Below are 19578 nucleotides of genomic sequence, written 5' to 3'. Positions count from 1 at the left end.
AGGTGGGTTGTGTGAAGCAGAAAGATGAAACTGGCTGAGGCTGGCACAGGGGCAGGAGCAGCTGCAGCAAGTTACAAGAGAAGTAGTCTGCAAACCGGAGGTGTGATATAACCAGTAGGGTGGGAGGATAGCTGGTCAGTGTAGAGGAGCTCCCAACAAAACCACAGGCAAACAGTGCTGAGCTGCAAGCCAGTTGCTTTCTGAGAAGTGGGCAAAAGAGAGGGGCATCTCCCAGATCCTAGGCAGCTCCTAGGTCCCAGGGCTGTTGGTTGTAGCCATGTTGGTCTAAGGACATAGGCAGGTAGGGTTCTTTGAGCAGATGTGATATCTTTTATTAGACTGAGTAGTTGGAAAAAATGTTCTTTGCAAGCTTTTGGGCACAAATGCCCTTCTTCAGGCACAGGGAGACTGCTGGTGTTATGTGTTTTCCAAGGTAGAAAAGAAACTAATTTGCAGCATGCAGGTCTGTGAAAATGCAAATGAATGGTAATTTGGGAGACAATGGATAGAAATAGGAGGGGATGGGGAGAGAAAGGAGGGAAATGTGTGAAGGAATGTAGCTGGTCAGCTGCAGGCAGGTTACCTGGGGTTATCAGATGGTAGGCAGGTTGTAATGTGCCATAAATCCAATGTCTATATTTAGTCCATGATTTTTGTATACACTAGACTTATGAACTGAAGTTTGTAGGCTCGTCTGTAAATTCCCTTTGAGGATTAGAACTGAGAGATTGGAGAGAGAGTGATTGTGTTGTGAAAAGCGTGCACCCACAGGTGATTGGATATTTTGTCTTTGGATTTTCAGTGTGTGTTCATTCTGATATGCAGTTATTTGGTTTCTCCTACATATTTTCCATCAGCACATTCAGTGTACTGGATGCGATTCTATAAAATTTCTGGAGGTGCAGGTGTAAGATTCAGGAATGGCGATGGTTCTGTTGTAGGGTAAAGTTATTGTGGGAGTGGTGGAGATGTGTTGATAGGTTTTACATTTCTTGTCCCAGCATGGTCTGGATCCATTTGTTATGGTTTGGGCCATAGGAAGTTTCATGAACGATGTGTGCCCTCAGAGGTTGGGGGGGCACGGCAATTGCCCACAGGCAGCAGTGGCGGTGGTGAGCAACAACCGCCTGCAGGTGCTGCCAGCAGTGTCGGCAGCGCTTCTGTCAGGGGGTGCACTGCCAATCTCAGGAGGTGCACATGCCCCTGTGTGCACCCCCTTCACATCACCAATCAGAAGTTTGCTTCTGGTGATGAGGTTAGCCAAGTTCAGTGCTTGTTTAAAGGCTAGGAGGGGTGGTTCTGGAAAGATCTCTTTAAGAATTGGGTATTCTTCTAGTATGAGTTGCAATTTTTTAAGGACTTCCTGTATAGGTTCCAGGGAAGGATGGTATGTCATAACTAATGGTGTGCAATTCATGGGGATTTTCTTTTTGTACTGCAGCGGTTCTCCATGTGGTGTCCAGGTGGCTTTCAAAAGTGCAGTCTGTCTCTCCGGAGGAGTGTTCTTTTTGAGTGAAAGCCTTTTTGAGATTTGCAAGATGACAATCGTGGGTGTTCTCCTCAGTGCAGATTTGGTGGTATCTGAGAGCTTGGCTGTATATTATAGCTTTTTTGGTGTTTTTGCTGGTTCTGTGTATGTTGGTCCATAGGTTTCTTGTATATGGTGGTTTGTATTTTACCTTTCTGGATATTGATCATGGTGTCTAAAAAGGAAATGTTGATGCCAGAGTATTCAAGAGAGTCTGATGGAGGGGTGATTATTATTGAATTCATGATGGAAATCAATCGGAGATCCAGGTTTTCAGTCCAAATGATGATGTCATCTATATATCTTGGGTATAGCATGGGTTTAATGGTGCAGTTCTTGGGGAATTCTTATTCCAGGTGGGCCCTAAAAAGGTTGGCATACTCTGGGGCCATTTTGGTGCTCATAGCTGTGCTCATGGTCTGGAGGAGGTGTTGGTTGTTGAAACTGAAGTTGCTATGTGTGACGATTAATTATATAAGCTCAGTATATCTTGAGGTCTGTGCTCTGAGTTGTCAACTTGCTCTTGTAGATATCTAAGGCAAGTTTGGATGCCATCCTGCTGTGGGATGTGGGTATATAAGCTGGTAATATCCATGGTGGCTAGGAGAGTATTGCTGGGAAGGTGGTCTATGTTTTTACATTTTTGTAGAAAGTCTGTGTCTTAGATAAAACTCGGTCTTTGGGTGACCAGAGGTTTTAGGATGGATTCAGTGAAACCTGGTAGTTCCTCTAGGGTTGGGGTTCCATGGTTGGAAATTATAGATCTGCCTGGGCGATAGGTTCCAACCCTGGAACCCTAACTGAAGAAATACCAGGTTTCATCAAATCTATCCTAAAACCTTTCATTGCCCAAAGACCGAGTTTTATCCAAGACACAACAGATTTTCTACAAAAATGTAAAAACACAGACCACCTTCCCAACAATACCCTCCTAGTCACCATGGACCCTGCCCCAATCAACTGGGTCACTGACAGACATGCAGGCCCCCACTCTTTAACTCATGGTGCTTTACATAAAGCTCCACAAGTTAGAGCTGCCTCCCTGACCCAACAGGCACTTGGGGGATCAAGCTGCACTTTGCAGCCAATTGAGGACCTGGGTGGGGCATAAAGTGCAGGGGCTCCAATCCACCCTCCCCACCTCCAGCTCAGGCTGGACAGTCCCCAGTCTGCAGCTTGCTCTCCCTCCCTTCTCTCCCCTCCCTTCCTGCAGATAGCACTGGGCATTGGTGATGTGTAGGAAGTGCACTCGGGTGCATGTACACCCCTTCAGATAGGTGGTGCACCCCCTGAGAAAAGTGCTGGTAATGCTGCCAGTGACGCCTGCGGGTGTTCACTGCTCAACCCCCCCCCCCCCCCCCCCCCCCCCCCCCCCCCCCTCCCGCCCACCCCCCCCCCCCGCCCCTCGCCACTTATTCTGCCAGTGGTATCTGTGGGTGGTTGCTGACTGCTGGTCCTCTTTGAAACCAGAAGCACTTGTGCGTACGTTCTTTAGAAGCAAAGCTCTGCCAGCTTTCTGTGTGGCTTGCACATTAGGATCATAGGAAAGTAGGACTGGAAAGGACTTCACAAAGTCATCTAGTGACTCTAATCCACCCCCCTGCTTAAGGAAGAACCATTCATGATTAAACCATCCCAGCCAGTGTCTGTCTAACCTGCTTTTGAAAGTTTCCAAGCATGGCAAATCCACAGCTTCTCTAGCTAGCCCATTTCAAGACCTGACTACTGTCATAGTCAGAAACCTCCTCCTGATCTCCAGCCTAAATTTTACCTGCTGCATCTTAAGGTTGTTGCTTCTAGCCCTGTCCCCTACAGCCACAGCAAAAAGTGCTCTGCTTACCAGTGGCTGTTTGTCTTTTCTGTCAATTGGAGTTCATCATAAAGAGTTTAAAAGAAAAAAAAATCACCCGATTTTTACGCTGAGCTTTAGGCCAGTGGGATTGTGTGGAAACTTGCTGGAGAAATGTCTACGTGGTTTTCTTAGCTTTACTTTAATCCCCAGTTTGGCTTGTGTGCTTGCTTTTCATTCCCAGGAGGAATGATATAAAATCTCTGTTTAATCACTGCAGAGCTAGAGACAATGGCTGCTGTTCTAGCATAATGCGGCCTTCCACTGCTCTGCAAACTACAGTGAACAGGACCCAAAGCAATCTTTGGTTCTAAAACAGCTACTCTAAATCAATGTTCTGAATACCAATGCTGTTGTCTCAGGGATTGAACTGGGACATATAAAAAATATTTTGCCCTGGTATTGCTATTTGAGAATCTTAATGAGCTTATCTAATATTAAGAGGTGCTTGTAGACATGCAGGGATGCTGCTCCGACATGGTGTAATTATGGTGGATCAGAGTCTGCTGGAGTGTACTGATTAGCATGCTCCAGCAGCCTCCACGTCTTGTGTATTCAGTGTCCCTGCGCTTCATTGAACGAGCTTTAGTTAAAACTCCCCCACTGCCCTTTTGAAGCACAAGATGCTGAATACACAAGACATTGTGGGGCCCTTTTAATCAGAGTGGCTCTCGGAGCCACTCTGATTAAAGCACTCGCAACCCTTGGAGCACATGTAAAGATGCCCAATGAATTTAAATGTGTACACAGTCAGCAAATCCAATGAGGAAACTACTAAATGAGGAGCCAGTAGGCCACATAGGGTATTAGTGCCAGAAAAGAATCTAGGACTTTTAATTCCTGCTCTGATATTTTAACCACAAAACTGTACTTACTTGTGTGGCTGTGGGCAAGCACTGTAGTCTTTTCAGCTAGAAACATTATTCATTTTGATGGACTCTACTAATCTCCACCCTTTCAAAGCAGTTTTTTCACCTGTACATATAGCTGGAAACTTTGTTTTTTCCCTTGTGCCACTTCAGTTTTCTCAGAAGTTTCATACTTGGGCCTTCCCTCCCAGATACCACATCACTTCCTTTAAACTATACTTTAAATTATGCCTTTTCTATTCAGCTGATTATTGAGTCTGTATCTAAAGTATGGCATGATGTTGTGTGCTAGACCCACAGAAATATATTGGTAACTGAGAGCAAGCAAGGAAGAGGAATGATGCTTAGTAAACAAAATTATCATAAACTGTAGATCCCATGAATTTTAACTCTACCTGCGTGCATGTACATGTGCAATTAATGCAAAGCAATAAACTCCAGGGCTGTTTGAGCCAGAGTAAACTGCTCAAATGCTTACCTGGGTAAACTGCCTTCAGGTACAGCATCTACACGTGCATGTAGATCAGCAGCAATTTAATCTGGGCAGAGCAGGCCTGAGCTGCCAGGAGGCCTGGGGGTTCAGTTCCAGGCTCCAGGTGGTAGTGTCGGTGCTGACAGGAGGCAGGAGTCTGGCCCCCAGCTGGCTGGGCTGAATAGGTGCAATTTGTACCCATGGTCACTGTCCACACGTGTGTATTTGCAGTTTAATTATTCTGCTATAAGATAGTACTGTCTCTGACAGTACTATTGTACAGTGCAGTTAATTAGTTTACTGTGCCCTAATACTGGTGCATGTGTAGATGGCAATGCTTTACAGAGCTAAAGGTCAGAGGCAGGGTGCATCTACTTGTGTGCTTTACTGTCCCCTTTTTTGACTACCCAGTACAGGCTAGGTCATTGTAAATTTTCTATGGCCTGTTCCCCACTACAAAGTGTTACCAGTAATGCTTGCCTTCTGTTGACACAACCTTGTTTGCATCTACACTTCATTTGTCCTACTGACAAAACCCTGAACTTGTGCCAAACAAGTTAAGCCACTTCCTTGTGCAGCTAAGCCCCTTACTGGCATTGGTAGTCTGCCTTTGTAGATATATTACTTGTGTTAGTCCATAAGCAGCAATACCACCATGCACCTACCCCTGCAGCAGGGACCACTCTAATTAAATGTTTTAATCCAGCTGTCCAGGGGTCCTACCAAAACAGAAGGCTGAAACCTCCCCTTCTCTCCCCTGTAGAACTTAGTGTATTACGAAATGCCTCTCTTCCTGCTGTCTTACTTTTGTTTTCACAAAAAAAAAATGCTCCTTGCGAAGCTACAGAATCAGTTCGATCGCATTGTGCTACCTGAGCCAGGAGAAAAGTTCTGGACTTCCTCAACCGATGAAAAGATGAGGTAGTGCAAGGTCAACAACAAAATTTCCACAAGAATATAGTCATTACAATGCAGAGGCTGTGCTATGACAGGCATGATCTCCGCCATCAGGAAAAAGGGAAATAATTTTGGTAGCCAAACCAGAAGACAAAGGAGGCTAACACTGTTGCTGACATCGGGACTCTTACTGCTGCAGTACATGGGATATTTTACTGAGCAGCGATGCATGTTAATTCCTTTTATCTGGCCGTGTCTCACTGGGGACTCAAAAGATACCCAGCCCCACCATAACTTTGGCAACTCTAACCATGACAAGAAGGAAATAGAAATGGACAAAGAAGGCTGATGAGGTCTTGGAGATGCTTGGGAGTCCAGAGCCTGTGAGACCAGGGCATGGTGGGAACCCATGGTGGAAGAAAAGGGAAATGTATCAAAATACAACTCAGCTCCTTAGCTGAAAAACTTAGATGCCCCAAGACTTGATGGAGCAAACCAGGTAGAGGTCTACTTCTCAGCAACCATTACACTTAGAAGGCAATGCTTTCTTTCTAGAGTCAGAGATATATTCCACTTGTCTCCAGACACCAGCATGTCCTGTAAAAATATGCCTTTTGCTCAACTCCCATGGACAACGAGACGTTTTTAAGGGTATGAATCACAGGTCAATGTACAGCACTAAACAGCCAACACTTTGTACCTTCTCTTTAGGAGTGTGCACACTTGTTTCTCACTGCACGGTAAAGTTCTGTTTTGTGAAGAAATGTGATTTGATAGAGACAAACCCCTAAACTCATAACACCTCATAAGATTTATAGTTCATATGAGCTTTCCCAGGAGTTGACATGAGGCTTCATCACAATCTTGACATAATAACCATAAAAGATTAAACTTGAGAAGCAGCCTAAAGAAAGACATCCCAGGATGAAGCAGGAATTGGACAAGCAGAGGGGCTCTGACTTGAACAGTTTCAAGTCAGACTGAGGGAAGATTTGCTTCTCGGTGATGAAGATTGAAAGACAGCACAGATGACTGAGCAACTTCTGGACAAAGTTACTCAAGAGGTGCTGGGAAAACCAGGAAAGACGAGACAGTCCTGGTTTATCTGCATCTTTCTAGGTCTACATAGCTAAAGAAGGAAACTGGTACAACAGAGGAAGGGAAAGCAGAGCATTACAGAAGTTTGATATTCAGATTCAATTTTTCACATTGGGTAAATAGTATCAACTCAGCAGAGGCAACTTGCAGGAAAAGAGGCACATCTGGAGTCTCAACATCTCAAAAAGGCTGTAGTAGAATTAGAAAACATATAGAGAAATGCAGCTGAGGTGTGGTATGGACCAGCTGCTGTACTAGGGAGACTAAAGTGGCCAAAATAATTCAGTGTGGAAAGGAGGAGGAGAGGCAATATGATATTCTATAAAATCATGAAGGATCTGAATAGTGAACTGTTATTCATCAGATCGCAGAACACTAGAACTAGCAGACACTGAGTGAAATTAACAGAAGAAATAGGCTCTTAGAAGTTTAAAACAAACAAGCAGAAGTATTTTTACATAACATATGATTAACTTGTGAAACTTGTTCCCAGATAGGCAGGTAGTATAACCAGGTTCAAAAAGGGATAAGGAATTTCATGGAAGACAGGTCCATTAATAGCTGTTAATCAGAGCAGTTGGATGCATCCTCTGATATCCCTAAGCCAATGATTGTTGATGCCAGGCAGTGTATGATAGAGGATGGATTACACTACACATGCCCCGTATATATACTCTCCCTCTAACGCATCCACTGCTTGCCACTGTTGGAAATAGGATACTGAGCTACATGAAGCATTGATATGACCCAGCATGTCACTTCTTATGTTCTACACATAAGATACAGTCAGGAAACTGACCAAGAAACAAGGAAAAAGATCCATGATTTAGGAGAAATACAAGTGCCTTTAAACAGAAACTAAAAGTTGTTGCACACAGATGGTTGGAGAACTGTGGTGACTTATACAGACACAATCTAAATTCTGATCCTGACATCATCAATGAACATGCATGTGAACAAGAAGTAGAAGAGACTGATTTATACTTGAGAAGTCGTTGAAGAAGCAACACAAAGTCTTCAAACTGGCAAATCAGCAAGAATAGAGAATGGAGCATGTTGCTGTGATTGATATAATTCACAAAACATGCAAAATAGTCTAGCCTATGAAGTAGCAAGCTGTATGACCATGATCTAGTCTATTGTAATTATAGTTTTCCAGAATGCTGCACTAATTACTACACCATCAGCCAAATTGGTCACCCAAGCAAACTGATACTCCTGAACAACCTCAAGTAGTGGTACTGCTTGCAGAAAGGCAAGCAGGTTTCAAGACTGGGTGAAGTGCAGCAAATCTTTAGCTAGCCTGAGACTCATGAGTGAAAAATATGGAGAGCATCAAAAGAAACAACTTCATAGACTTTGATTAAGCATTGGGCCTTGTATGGCAGGGAGTGCTATCGGCTGTGGTGGAGAAGTATAACATCAGCAAAAGAATCAAAACCGTGATTGAAGTCCTCTATAGAAATGTAGAGACCATGGCCCTTGCAGATGACATATTCTGACTGGTTCTGTAGACCTGTGGTAAGACAGGTGTCTTTTCTCTTTGTCAGTTCTTTGAAGGGACAGTATTACTTGAAGATAGAAAACCCCTTTACCTTTGTTTTGCAGACAATATGAATGTGATAAGAGGTGGAATGTGACCAGAGCTGGCAGATCTAGCAAGAGTAGACAGTGTTGTGACTGCCTACAGGATGAAGAGCAGTGCAGAAAAAAAGCAAAGTAGCGACAATGGGAAATTCTGTTAATCAACAAGAAATACAAATACAGTGTGTATATATCAAAGGCAAGAATATCAAACAAATGGATTCATACAGGTACCTTGAAACTACCATCACAAAAGAGAGAACCTGAAACACAAATCAGACGTAGAATTGTGACCCAGACTCCCAAAGCTAGATGAAATCTAGAAGGATAGTCTCTTCATATCATGGTAAAAGTTCTTAGAGTGGCTGTGTTCTCAACAGGCACGGCCTCCAACAGCAACAAAACAAAGAATTCTAGCCTTTGAATTCAGGTGTCTCCGAAGAATTCTTCAGCTGTAGGACTAACAACTCTATTAGAGAAGAAGGAACTGATAATTGGATCCCACGAGCCTTTACAAGCAGCAGTAAAAGGACAGAAAGTGGAATGGTTTGGCCATGTGATCTGAGCAACAGGCTTGGCTAACATGATTCTGCAGGGAACAACTGAAGGGAAAATGAAGAGGTGACACAAAATCATCACCACTGTGACACAAAAACATTTCTACCTGGACAGACAAACAGTGCCGTAGCAAGGAAGTTTGGCACCCGGGGCAAGCCCGCAGCAGGAGCCAACCCTCGCCCTGCACACAGATCTGAGGGGCACATGCCCCACCATGCTTGCTGGGAGTGCACACAGTGGCAGGAACCGCCCTCCCCCTGTCCCCGCACCATCGTGGCTCCATCCCACGCCCCGCCCCAGCTGGGCAGTGCCTGTTGGCTCCCCTTAGTTTTGGCCCCCGGGGCGGTCACTCCGCTTCCCCCCACTCCCTCCTTGCTATGGTATTGCAGAGAAATCACAGGCAGGGGTTCCCCAGAGGCTAATGACCACTTGCAGTAGAGGAAGATTACTATTGGTTCCTCCAAATGACAGCTCTGCTTATCTACTCATTCTTCTAGTGCAAGGTTTTTCAGCCTTTTTTAATAACTGCACCCCTGGCGGCCCCTCTTGTAGTAACTGTACCTGTGGGGGGAGTGGAGGTGGCGAGCAGCCAGACATTGAGTGGAGGTGCAGTGAGCGGTGGAGCAGTGGCAGTGCAGCACCTGTGCAGCCCTGCTCTCGCCCTGCCCCGGCCCTGCTCCTGTGAGGCAGTGGTGCGGGGTAGCAGCACTCCATCCCTGCTCACCCCTGCATACCCCCTGGGACCTTTCAAAGTACCCCCACGGGTACGCGTACCCCTGGTTGACAACTCTTGTTCTAGTAATAAGATGGCAATAGATAGTAAATCAGTGTATAAGAGAGCAGATCATAGGATGAAAAAAAGAGGGAGGTGTGGGAACTTGACCTCAAACACCCAGTTCCTGTCTGGAGAGTCCTAGCATCCCACAGTGCACTGCACACATTTCTCAAAACATGGCACTCTGACCAGTGTTATAGGCACATTGGCCACCCACAGTGTAATGCATTTTTTGCCAACACAATCTAGTGCTCTGAAGATGTACATCACTGGCCAAAGCAGCCAAACATGGATGCACTCTAGCAACATGGCAGTGTTGTATGCTGTCAGAAAGGTTGTGATAAAACTTTCTGGAGTAAAACTAAGTGTTGGACCTGATGTTCCTATATGAGCAGAGAACTAAATTGTACTGGGACAAGGCACCTTTATCGGGGATTTTACCAGTTTTACGCTCTTAAACAACTTAGTTGTATGTGTACAAAATGAGTGGACAGACCAAGAACAAATTACTCCCATAGCGTCTGTAACCATTTGCAAATGCAAAAGTGCACTGTTAGCTGCAGCTGCAAATTGCAAGCCCCAAATGGGTTATCTGGTTATTTTTAATCTAATATGAAAACAAGGGCTGCAAAAGCACAGTGTGAGGGGGAAAAACCTTATGAAATCAATTGAGATGTATGTGAACCAACTCACAAGCTCCCACTCTCCAGGTGCAGGTCTGAGTCTCTGGATTTGCATTGCTTTATATGTTTTTGTTTTTCTTTCCACCATTTGGAAGGATATGAGTTGTACACATTGCAAATTGCTGCTGCTAACTGCTTAATCAATATCCTTTAATAGGCAATATGATCCTTATTTGGATCATACTTGGATTTCTGGAGAATTTTCAGGGAATTGGAGAGCTTGGAGAGCTTGCTGCGCTGAAAAATGTTTTTGCCTAAAGTGCGCCATGAATTACATCTGTATGAATGATTATGATATCACTATGACAGGATGATGTTAATCTGTCCATAACTCATTTGGCACAGAATAGAATTACTGTTAAGAACGTATGATAAAGATTGTGCAGTATCTTTAAAAGCTCAGATAGACACCTTCAGCCAATACCTCTATACACAAAAGTCTGGCAGGATGGTAGGGTGAAAAGCCTTCTGATGGAGAAATGTTTGCCCAGGTAATAAGCCATGAGGGTGAAGCAGAAACAACTCTGCTGTGGATTCACTTTCAAAGGGGCTTTTAATTGTATAGGAAATATAAAGAAAAACGGGGGTCAACAATATCCAGTATAGTAGAGACCACAGCAAAGCACTCTGGGGGGGGGAAAACATGGGCCCTAGACCAGTATCACCTATGACAGGGACAATGGGAGACACCACTTTGTGTTAAGGGAATGACTGTTTGAAAGAACAACATATATGGTAAATCAGAGGAGCTGGAGGACTCTGAGGGCTTTGAATTAGGATTGATAGGGATGGTAATGCCTCACAGCCAAACTCAGAACATGTGTCTTACCTGGGGCTTATAAAAGGGAAGAAGGAAAAACAGAGCCAGAATGGAAGGAAGAGCATGTAAGCTCAAGAGGTTGTTCTGGCCTTGGTTTTACTACTCTGCTGGTGCAAACCAACCCAATGGCTGTCAAAGTAGCTTGCTGAATGTTCCCTGGGAGTCCCTGGAAGTTAATATGTAGTCAGTGCAGTCACTGCATGCCACCTACACTTAGCCACTAGTGTACAGGCAATCCTGGATTTACCCAAGATCTAGTGATCTCTGGCTGTCAGAATGACCAGAGGTATAATTTAGTATAACTCTGAGGCTGCTTCAGAGTTATACTAAATTATATAGTATAATAATAATTGCACTAGGGACCAAATCACTTTGCAGCTGGCCCCAGGATCAGGGGAGCCCAATAATAACTAAAGCCACCCTTGCCTCACCTCCGCTGTACTGAGGGTATCTCCTCTGCAGCTGGGTATGTAGGCCCCAGTGAAATCAATGGCAAAAATTGTTTGGCTTTACATAGGTCAAGATTTCATCCATAGTGTTTCATTATGGCGGACACTTTTTAGGTAACCATATCTGGATGAGGGTTGACAGTGTTTCAGAAATATGGTAAGAATATGTTTGTTTGTTTTTTGTTTTATTGATTTTTGTTATATCCTTAATGAAAGCCTAAGCAAAATCTGGGGAATAGAAAATGAAGTTTATGGTCTGGGTTCCAGTTTATCTCCATCGCTGAATTACGCTGCAGGAGATTGATGGTTCTGAATCGTGTTTGTGCACTGAAACGATGTGTTCACTCTGTCAACTGTCATCCTGGTCAGAATAAAGAGACCCGAGTCTGATCTCTCCATGCAGATTTCATACCACTCTAGCTCTTCAGAATGAAATTGGTAAAACATTGCTTCAGTCAAGTTGGGTTTCAACCCCTTGCCTTCAGTGGTATAACATGATCAACACTGGTGTACATAAGAGGGCAGTTCAGTTCAAGTTTTATAATATACATATGGCTTTGTTATGCAGGTCTTCCCAGGCCCTGAAGGTGCCAGAACAGGTAGCCAACAGCTATAATTTCACTTGGAATAGAAAAACTCAAAATGCACATTTTACCATAGAGTCAATGTTAACCAAGGAATTCCACATCTTCATAACACTACATGTGTTGTCATGTACTGTTGTTCACACTGTGAATGAAATAATAATACATATTCAACACTAGACAGTGCTTCAGTAAATGTGGCAATATTACTCTGTTTCTTGTCTCATATATTCCTGCTTTTGCTTCTTTGTTTTCATGGAAAGAAACTCTGAAGCAGATAATCAAAGAAATTGTTTTCCTGTTTTAAAACTGACCACACTGCTTTATATGAACTGTATTATATACCAAGATTGTACTGAATTACGTGATTAGAAAACTATCTAGTAAACCTTCAAAATTCAATAACTGGTCTTGCATTAGCATCTTATAACATAGAAATCCAATCTAGATTACTGGAAAGTACTGTGTATCTTGTTACAGTTCAGTAATATTCTCTCTGTGATTTTCCTTGAAGTATGCATGGTAGTAGATGGTATAATCCTTTTCTGGCTTACAACACAAAAATCAGAAATCATAATAATTTGTCAGGAATGCGTGCATAGACATATATTTGTGTTCCATTGTTTCTAGTGTTACCATAACACATTGGCTTCTCCTAAATTTACTAGTATTAAGATGGACTCTCAGTTCCTTCTACATTTTCCTGAAAAAAAATAGACTGCAGTATGCCAGCTGGAACCAGTTCTTTGAGATTTGTATTCTTCCAAACAATGGCTGAACTCCTCTTCATCCCCTGCCACTGAAACAAAGATGAGTGAGAGCCAAATTCAGCCATCTCTTTCCCATGGGGCTCTGTGAAAACCGCTGCTGAATACTTTTTTGTTTCTTATCAGTCCTGTACCTGGAGGGATCTGTCCTAGTGTTTGAGGATGTCTTCAAACTGGTAGCGTTCTACTGTGTCAGTAGGTAAGTTGTACTCATGGTTTCTGTATTGGGATTGCTTCATGCTGGGCCTAGGGTAACTCCATGCTTGAAGCTGGCCTTTACTGTCATGCAGGGGTGGAACAAAAGGGTGGTTAGCTCCTTTCTAAGGAGCTTCTTTCTAAGGAAATGCCACCTTTCTAAGACATCACCCATGTATGTGTACCCAAAGCAACCAACAGTTCAAGAGCCAGATTCTGCTCTCAGGGTAACACCAATGTAATTCCACTGACTTCACTGAAGTCAGGCTGGGTTTATGACAGGTCCACAAATAGAAGCACTTAGAACTATGAAAGCAGAGACTCTTCTTTATCCCCTTTAAGAAAGGAAGATGAGATGTGAGTGTAAGTGGGGTGCAGCTGCTATGAATTAGAGATGAGCCCAAGTAATGAAATTCTGGCCCAGAACTGAATTCACATTTCCCAGTTTTGTCTGGTTTGGTTCCAGTCCTGACGATTATACAAAGAGGCCTAGTCATAAAACTCAGACTTCCTCGGTTTTGCGTGGAAATGGTGTGTTCCCATCTCTCAAATTGCTGTCACGCTTCTACTGGCCAGTCCCAAATGCTGCACCTTACAATTGTGCTTCTACCCGAGTTGCAGTGAATTTGATGGGTTTAGCTCACATAGTCCGTATGTTCAGCCCTCATGTGTGGGTTTTTGCCACCATGGCGTGGTCTTTTGTGCTTTCACATTTGAAAAAACTAAAAGCACAGCTTCGCCAAAACCACTGGGGTTTGCTCTCGTGCATGTTGACACCTATAAGTATGTAAAACCTGTAAGTATCCAACCACAACAGTATACCTGCTCGGGTTCATGCTGAGCTCAGCTCAAGTTTGCAGGCTCCAGAACATGACTAAATTTTCAGCTCCTTGTTATTAGAGTAGGGCTAAATTGTGCAATTCACAATAGTTAGATACCTAAAACTCCCGATGACTTCACTGGGAGTTTTGTTTGAAGAAGGGCTGTGGGACTGGACCCAAACTAGTGCACAGTCTGTTGCAGAGCAGTGAATGCATAAAAGGGATTGGTGTGGGGGAGTAAGGATTAACCACCTCCTGCAAAAACTGCCAGCAGAGCTGAGAGAACTTGAGGAAAGACTGTGGTTTATGAATTTGATTGGAAGTTTAGACAAATAATAGTAAATATTTCACACTAATTCAGAATAAAACATTAAAAATGTGCCATACAAACTTTTGAGATAGAAAAGGCTTGTTATATTGTCCTTTCTGCTTTATCAGGGGTCATTCCCTATCTAATGTTAACCCTATGTAATCTAATCTATGGATCTACAGTAATTCAGTTTATTCTAAACTATGTATTTGAGCCAATTTTTTTGCAGTGGTATCAGTGCATCCTTTTTGCGCTGCTCCTGCTTTATCAAGTCTGGTTTTAAATTTGATTTAAACTGCTGGCAGTTTGAAGATAACCCTCAATCACCCTTGCAGTCCCGTAACAGTAATCACAAGAGGATAGCAGCTGCTTGGGGTATGTCTACCCTGCAGTGTAGTATAGATATATCTGAGCTAGGTTTAAATTAGCTACCCTTGTAGGTCAGGTTTTGCAGCTTGTGCTGAGTTCCATGCCACCCTGGCTGGGCTGCTGTCGATAGGTAGTTTCAAATTAGATCAGGTCCACAGCAGTAATCAATTTATGATAAGGTCACTTTATACTGTTCTGGCTGTAGAAAGGAGCCAACAATGATTGTGAGTTGTATTGCCAGTGTCATAAAACAGACTGAATGTTAATAAGAGTTGTACCCAGATTTTCTAACCATATGATCCATGGGGGGGCGGGGGGGAGTTCACAGCTGCGTTATAAACACAATAGACTATATCCCAGCTAAAGATGCACATTCTGTAACAAAGAAGAAAGACCTTGCTGTTAGTTCCTTTTTATAGAGGGTACTACAGGGTATAAAATGTTCTTTTGATGTTTTTACTGATTTGTAAGACTGCTGAAGGTAAATGGGGAAATAATTTTCTGTCAGCATTAGGTAACAAAAAAGGTTAAACACTGATTTTTTCCCCTCTGGGGAGCATGTAGAAGTCCAGTGCATGCTCCCGAATGATTGAGTGGATTGACCTCTATTCAGTCTCTAGTAAATAATAATCTATAAATAATTGGAAACAGTTTATCACTGCTGACAGTCTCTTCTCAGGAGAAGGCCAGATCTGTTCTAACATAGTGGCTAAATTACCTTGCACCACTAAAATAGTACCTATAAGTCAATGAGTGACTCGGTGACTTGCATGTAAACTGCCTGGCCTGTAAATTAAACGAATCTTTTTCTTGAAGTGCCACTGCTTAATAATGTTTTCCAAAGTCAGATCTATGCATCTCAATAATAAATTCAAGCACATGAAGAACATAGTAAGAGAAGGCCAGTACGTAACTCCCAGTTCCTCTTTTACACCCACACATTTTCCACAAAAAGAGATCCCAGCTCTAGCTCAGCTTATTAAAAATAATCAACTGACCAAGCACTCAGTGAGGCAGGCAGAACCATGGGGTATACATTACAGTCAGCAAAACGTATGCCCTTTAGAAAGGGACAAAGCAGGTCACAGCGGGTTCATCTGTCAGCAGACTAGCTCTTTTCAGAGCTGCAAAGTCATTAAGATTTTTTTTTAAACAGAGACCAACCAGTCATGAGGTTAGTTTTTTTCAAAATGACTTCCTGCTGCTTGCTGAATGGCTAGCTAAGCTTTTTAACATGTAAAGCCAGCCAGAGCCTGTGCCTCACTGCCCGTTTCACTTTATTGTTGACTTTTAAGGGCCTTATAAGGAGAGGGATTAGGTAGAAATGGTATTGCAAATTATTGTTAGATGTGAACCAAGGCAAAACAATTATCAGCAATCCCAAAAGCATCCCCATAGAGCCCAGATGGAAGGTATGTGCCTATGAATCTTGCCAACCCTCCCTGATAAATTCTGCTTTCTTCAGAAAAATTCCACACCTTCCAAAACCTCCACAAAGACTGAGAATACAGAGTTGAGGGATGCTGCCAAGTTCCCTGCCACAAGATGTTTCATTACCTCTTGTCACATCATACAATAGGCTGCTTTATCAACTTTACCCTGTAATTTAGGATCTAATTTAAATTAATCTAAATAAATAAATCTAATCTAAATTATTTTATGTGAAGGAGAGAGCTAGATTTGAAGGGATGGGAAGGGTGACAGAGGAAGGCCTATGAACCACCAAAAAGAGAATCCAATGCTAACTAATAAGTAATTGCATTGTACCTATTTGCAATGCTATAGCTTTTTCCATCCAAAAATCTCGTAATGTAATGTCACAGGGCCCCATTCAGGTTGGTCTCATTATTGCTATTTCCTGAATGAAGGAATGGAGGCACAGAGGTTAAACCACCTGAATGGCACAAAGAGGCTCACTGGGGCTAAGAATCTGCTGAAAACCAGAGTAATCTCAACTGATGCAAATTGCAGATTTCTTTGGGCATTGTCGCTAGCTAGATCTGGAATGTTAGGTGAGGTGGCCTCATGCTCCTTGCAATACTGAGAACCCTCCCATGCACCTGGCTGGTGGGCCGTGCTCAGGGGTAAGCTGATTATAAGATTTAGGGCCAGGGAGGAATTTTCCTCCAAGTTAGATTGGCAGAGACTGTTGTGGGGTTTGCTTTTGTCTGTAGCATGTAGAATAATTCACTTCCTAGAATTCTCTAGGCATTATCTACCAAATTCCCTGCAACTGTGGGGGGACCCAAAGCATTGGTGAAAGCCTTGTCTCTCCCACTCTTTTCCAGTGACCTGCTATATGGTACTGGAGTTTGGGGTGCGGAGGAGGGTGTCCAAGTGCTTTGTGGCTATGGTGTACAGAGGGCCCAGGCGAGATATGCTCATGGACCAACCCTTTTTTGCCAAATGCCTATTACATTGGAAACTTATAAACTCAAGGCACTCTATGTGAGGACTCCAGAGGTCCCTCCCACTCTTAAGTTTCTCCTATCTCTGGGGTATGTTTGGGGCTTTAGTGGCAATTAAAGATGTTCACCACTTTGCAGAACTGAGCTAGACTTACCAGCAAATCAAGTTGCTAAAAATGAACTGCAAGCTGTTTGACCCATTGGAGTTTTTTTTCCTTTCTTTATTTTTAACAGGGATTTGTTGCCCTTCACACTGAAGCTGCCACAAGCAATATTAGAGGCCAGTAGTTTCCAAGATCTTGAGATTATTTCTAGCCTGGGGATAGGTAAGTCTTTTAAAACAACATTTGCTTTGCACAAAGTTATGAGAACCTCTTCACTGAAAAGGCTGGTGGACTTCCTATGATAAAACAGCTCTTGGAACAGGTGAAGAAGCCCAGATGCAGAGGAGATGGATTCTGTTTCCTTCACAGCAGAAGTGTCAAACTACGGCCTGCAGACTGGTTCTGGCTGGGGTCCATGTGTCTGACCCTGCCTGTAGACTGGCCTTGCATCACTTACCCAGCCCACGGGACCAGATGAGTTTGACATCCCTGCTATACGTATATCTAGATATGCTAAAAGGGGTCTCTGCCCATGCCCATGCATGTCTGACATTACTCATCCCCTCTCTATCCTTTTGGCCTGTTTGCCAGATGTATAAACTGCACTCCCGCTGATTAGAAGTTGTAGGCATTAAGTAACATTCCAACATAATGACTGAGTGCCCTGGCCCCATCCAGGATAATTGGCAAATATTCAATTTAGTTGGAAGCCCAAGCAAATGGAAAGATAAAACATCCCCCATCCTCCAGCAGTTCACTGCCTTCATATATTCCCCTTCTCTAGTGTGTGGGAAGAAAACTATAAACAGTGAAGCCTCTGCATTTAATCTGATCCATCACTACTCAACTCGGGTGTGGCAAATGCGTGTGTCGTGTTGCTTGGTGTCAACCTGATAAAGAGGATGTTTTCTGCATATGAAAATGAATGTTGCTTTTAATGACAGGACTGCACACTAACTTTCATCTTGGGATTTCAAACACCCAAGGCTGAAGGTGGGGAGGGATTTTTTTCATGGTGAATTTCAAGTGGTTATTTCAATATCAGGAGTCTATGTAGTTTTTTTGCCAAATCTGTATATTCAACATGGATGAATTCTTAGCCTGTCAGTTCCTTGGTCAGAAATATAAACTGTAAAATCTATTTGTTTGTACCAACCAGAATCATCATTGTGGATGGGCCAGTCATGCATGATTTCTACCTTTGTGCTTTTAAGGGCATGGGAGTGCTTGGAAGGCCCTTGCTTTATAATAAGCCCCTGCCAGATGTGCAGGTAAAGGTGCAGTGGGATCTGATACCTGATCTACGCAATCACATTTCTGTCATGCCACACATGCATGGCAGGAGGCATGATTGCAGGATTGAGCATCAGATCCTATCACACCTTATTGCCAGTGCACATTTTATTGCCAGGCTCACAGTTTCTGTATCATCCTAAACCAGCAAATAGCAAGTTCCCATGGCTGGAAGCCCTGTCAGCTGATCCAGGCTCCCAGCAAGGGGGTGCACTAGCAACTAACAGCGCTCCCAGGCACAGGGGCCTACATGGCCACATGTTCAGTTAAAGACCTGATAAGAACCAGCAACAAAGTTACTACACATTTTGGTGGAATAACTGTGTATTATTTCTTGTTTTATGGCATCATTTAATTGCTTTAACATATGGCTGGATTACAATTTAAAACATAATTAACTGGTTCATCACATTTTAAATGCAGTGTGATGCAGGGGCCATAACAGTCTTGCCTGTTGTGCCTGGAGGCTTTGAAAGCTGCTCTAAGTGTGATCACTAATATCAGCTAATGGTGTGCTCCTTTATGGCAAAAGCACCTTGCCTGCTTTTGGTTCCTGGTTCAAGTTTGAGCAAGGATAAACCCTTTAGTTCCCAGGCATTTTTTACTGTTTTACCCAGCTCCAAATTAGCAACCCACTGCCACCTGGAGCAAAGCCATTCTGAAAATAAAGTACTTCAGAGACTGCCAAGACTGAAGGATGTGATGTTCTAGCACCTCTTTGTTCGCAGGGCTCTGTGTTGCTGGTATACTTTCCCTGCTTTGCAAGAGAGCTGGTGCTTAGTGGCCACAAGGTACAGGAATTTTATGCTCTTCAGGAAATTGGTCAACCCAGAAATTTGATCTGGTGTCTGACAGGCCTGAGCAGATGTCTGTTACTCTGCAGTCTACATGTGCCTGTGAAGGAGATTTTGTACACCTAGTTGTTTAGATAGCAGCTGTACTTAGACACTTCATTTGTCTCATCCTACTCAGGTCTGTGCTCTGTTAGCTGAGCTAGAACTCTGGCTAAGCAACTCAGATTCCTCACTGTTAAACCTACTTCTGCTAAGACAAACTTTGTATTCAACACCTTGCTCCTGCACTAGTTTCAGCTTTTCTTCTGCTGAAGAACTTGGCTGGGTTTTTTGGTTTTTTTCTAGATTATC

The 19578-nt window shown here is 43.3% G+C and overlaps 1 protein-coding gene across 5 annotated transcripts in view; it reads left to right on the top strand.

The window, feature by feature from the left end:
• Positions 1 to 19578, top strand: part of RIN3 (Ras and Rab interactor 3) — a 111544-nt gene that overhangs the window by 50529 nt on the left and 41437 nt on the right. For all 5 annotated transcript variants that reach the window (XM_025214529.1, XM_025214530.1, XM_006032803.3 and 2 more), the window contains exons 4-5: positions 13060 to 13132; positions 17271 to 17362. In XM_025214529.1, the coding sequence (XP_025070314.1) occupies positions 13060 to 13132; positions 17271 to 17362 (165 nt within the window). The remainder of the gene's footprint in view (positions 1 to 13059; positions 13133 to 17270; positions 17363 to 19578) is intronic.

The sequence above is a fragment of the Alligator sinensis genome, unplaced genomic scaffold, assembly GCF_000455745.1.
Source record: "Alligator sinensis unplaced genomic scaffold, ASM45574v1 scaffold645_1, whole genome shotgun sequence".
Taxonomy (NCBI): domain Eukaryota; kingdom Metazoa; phylum Chordata; order Crocodylia; family Alligatoridae; genus Alligator; species Alligator sinensis.
Note: the sequence above shows the minus strand (reverse complement) of the source record. Positions and strands in the feature narration are given on the sequence as shown.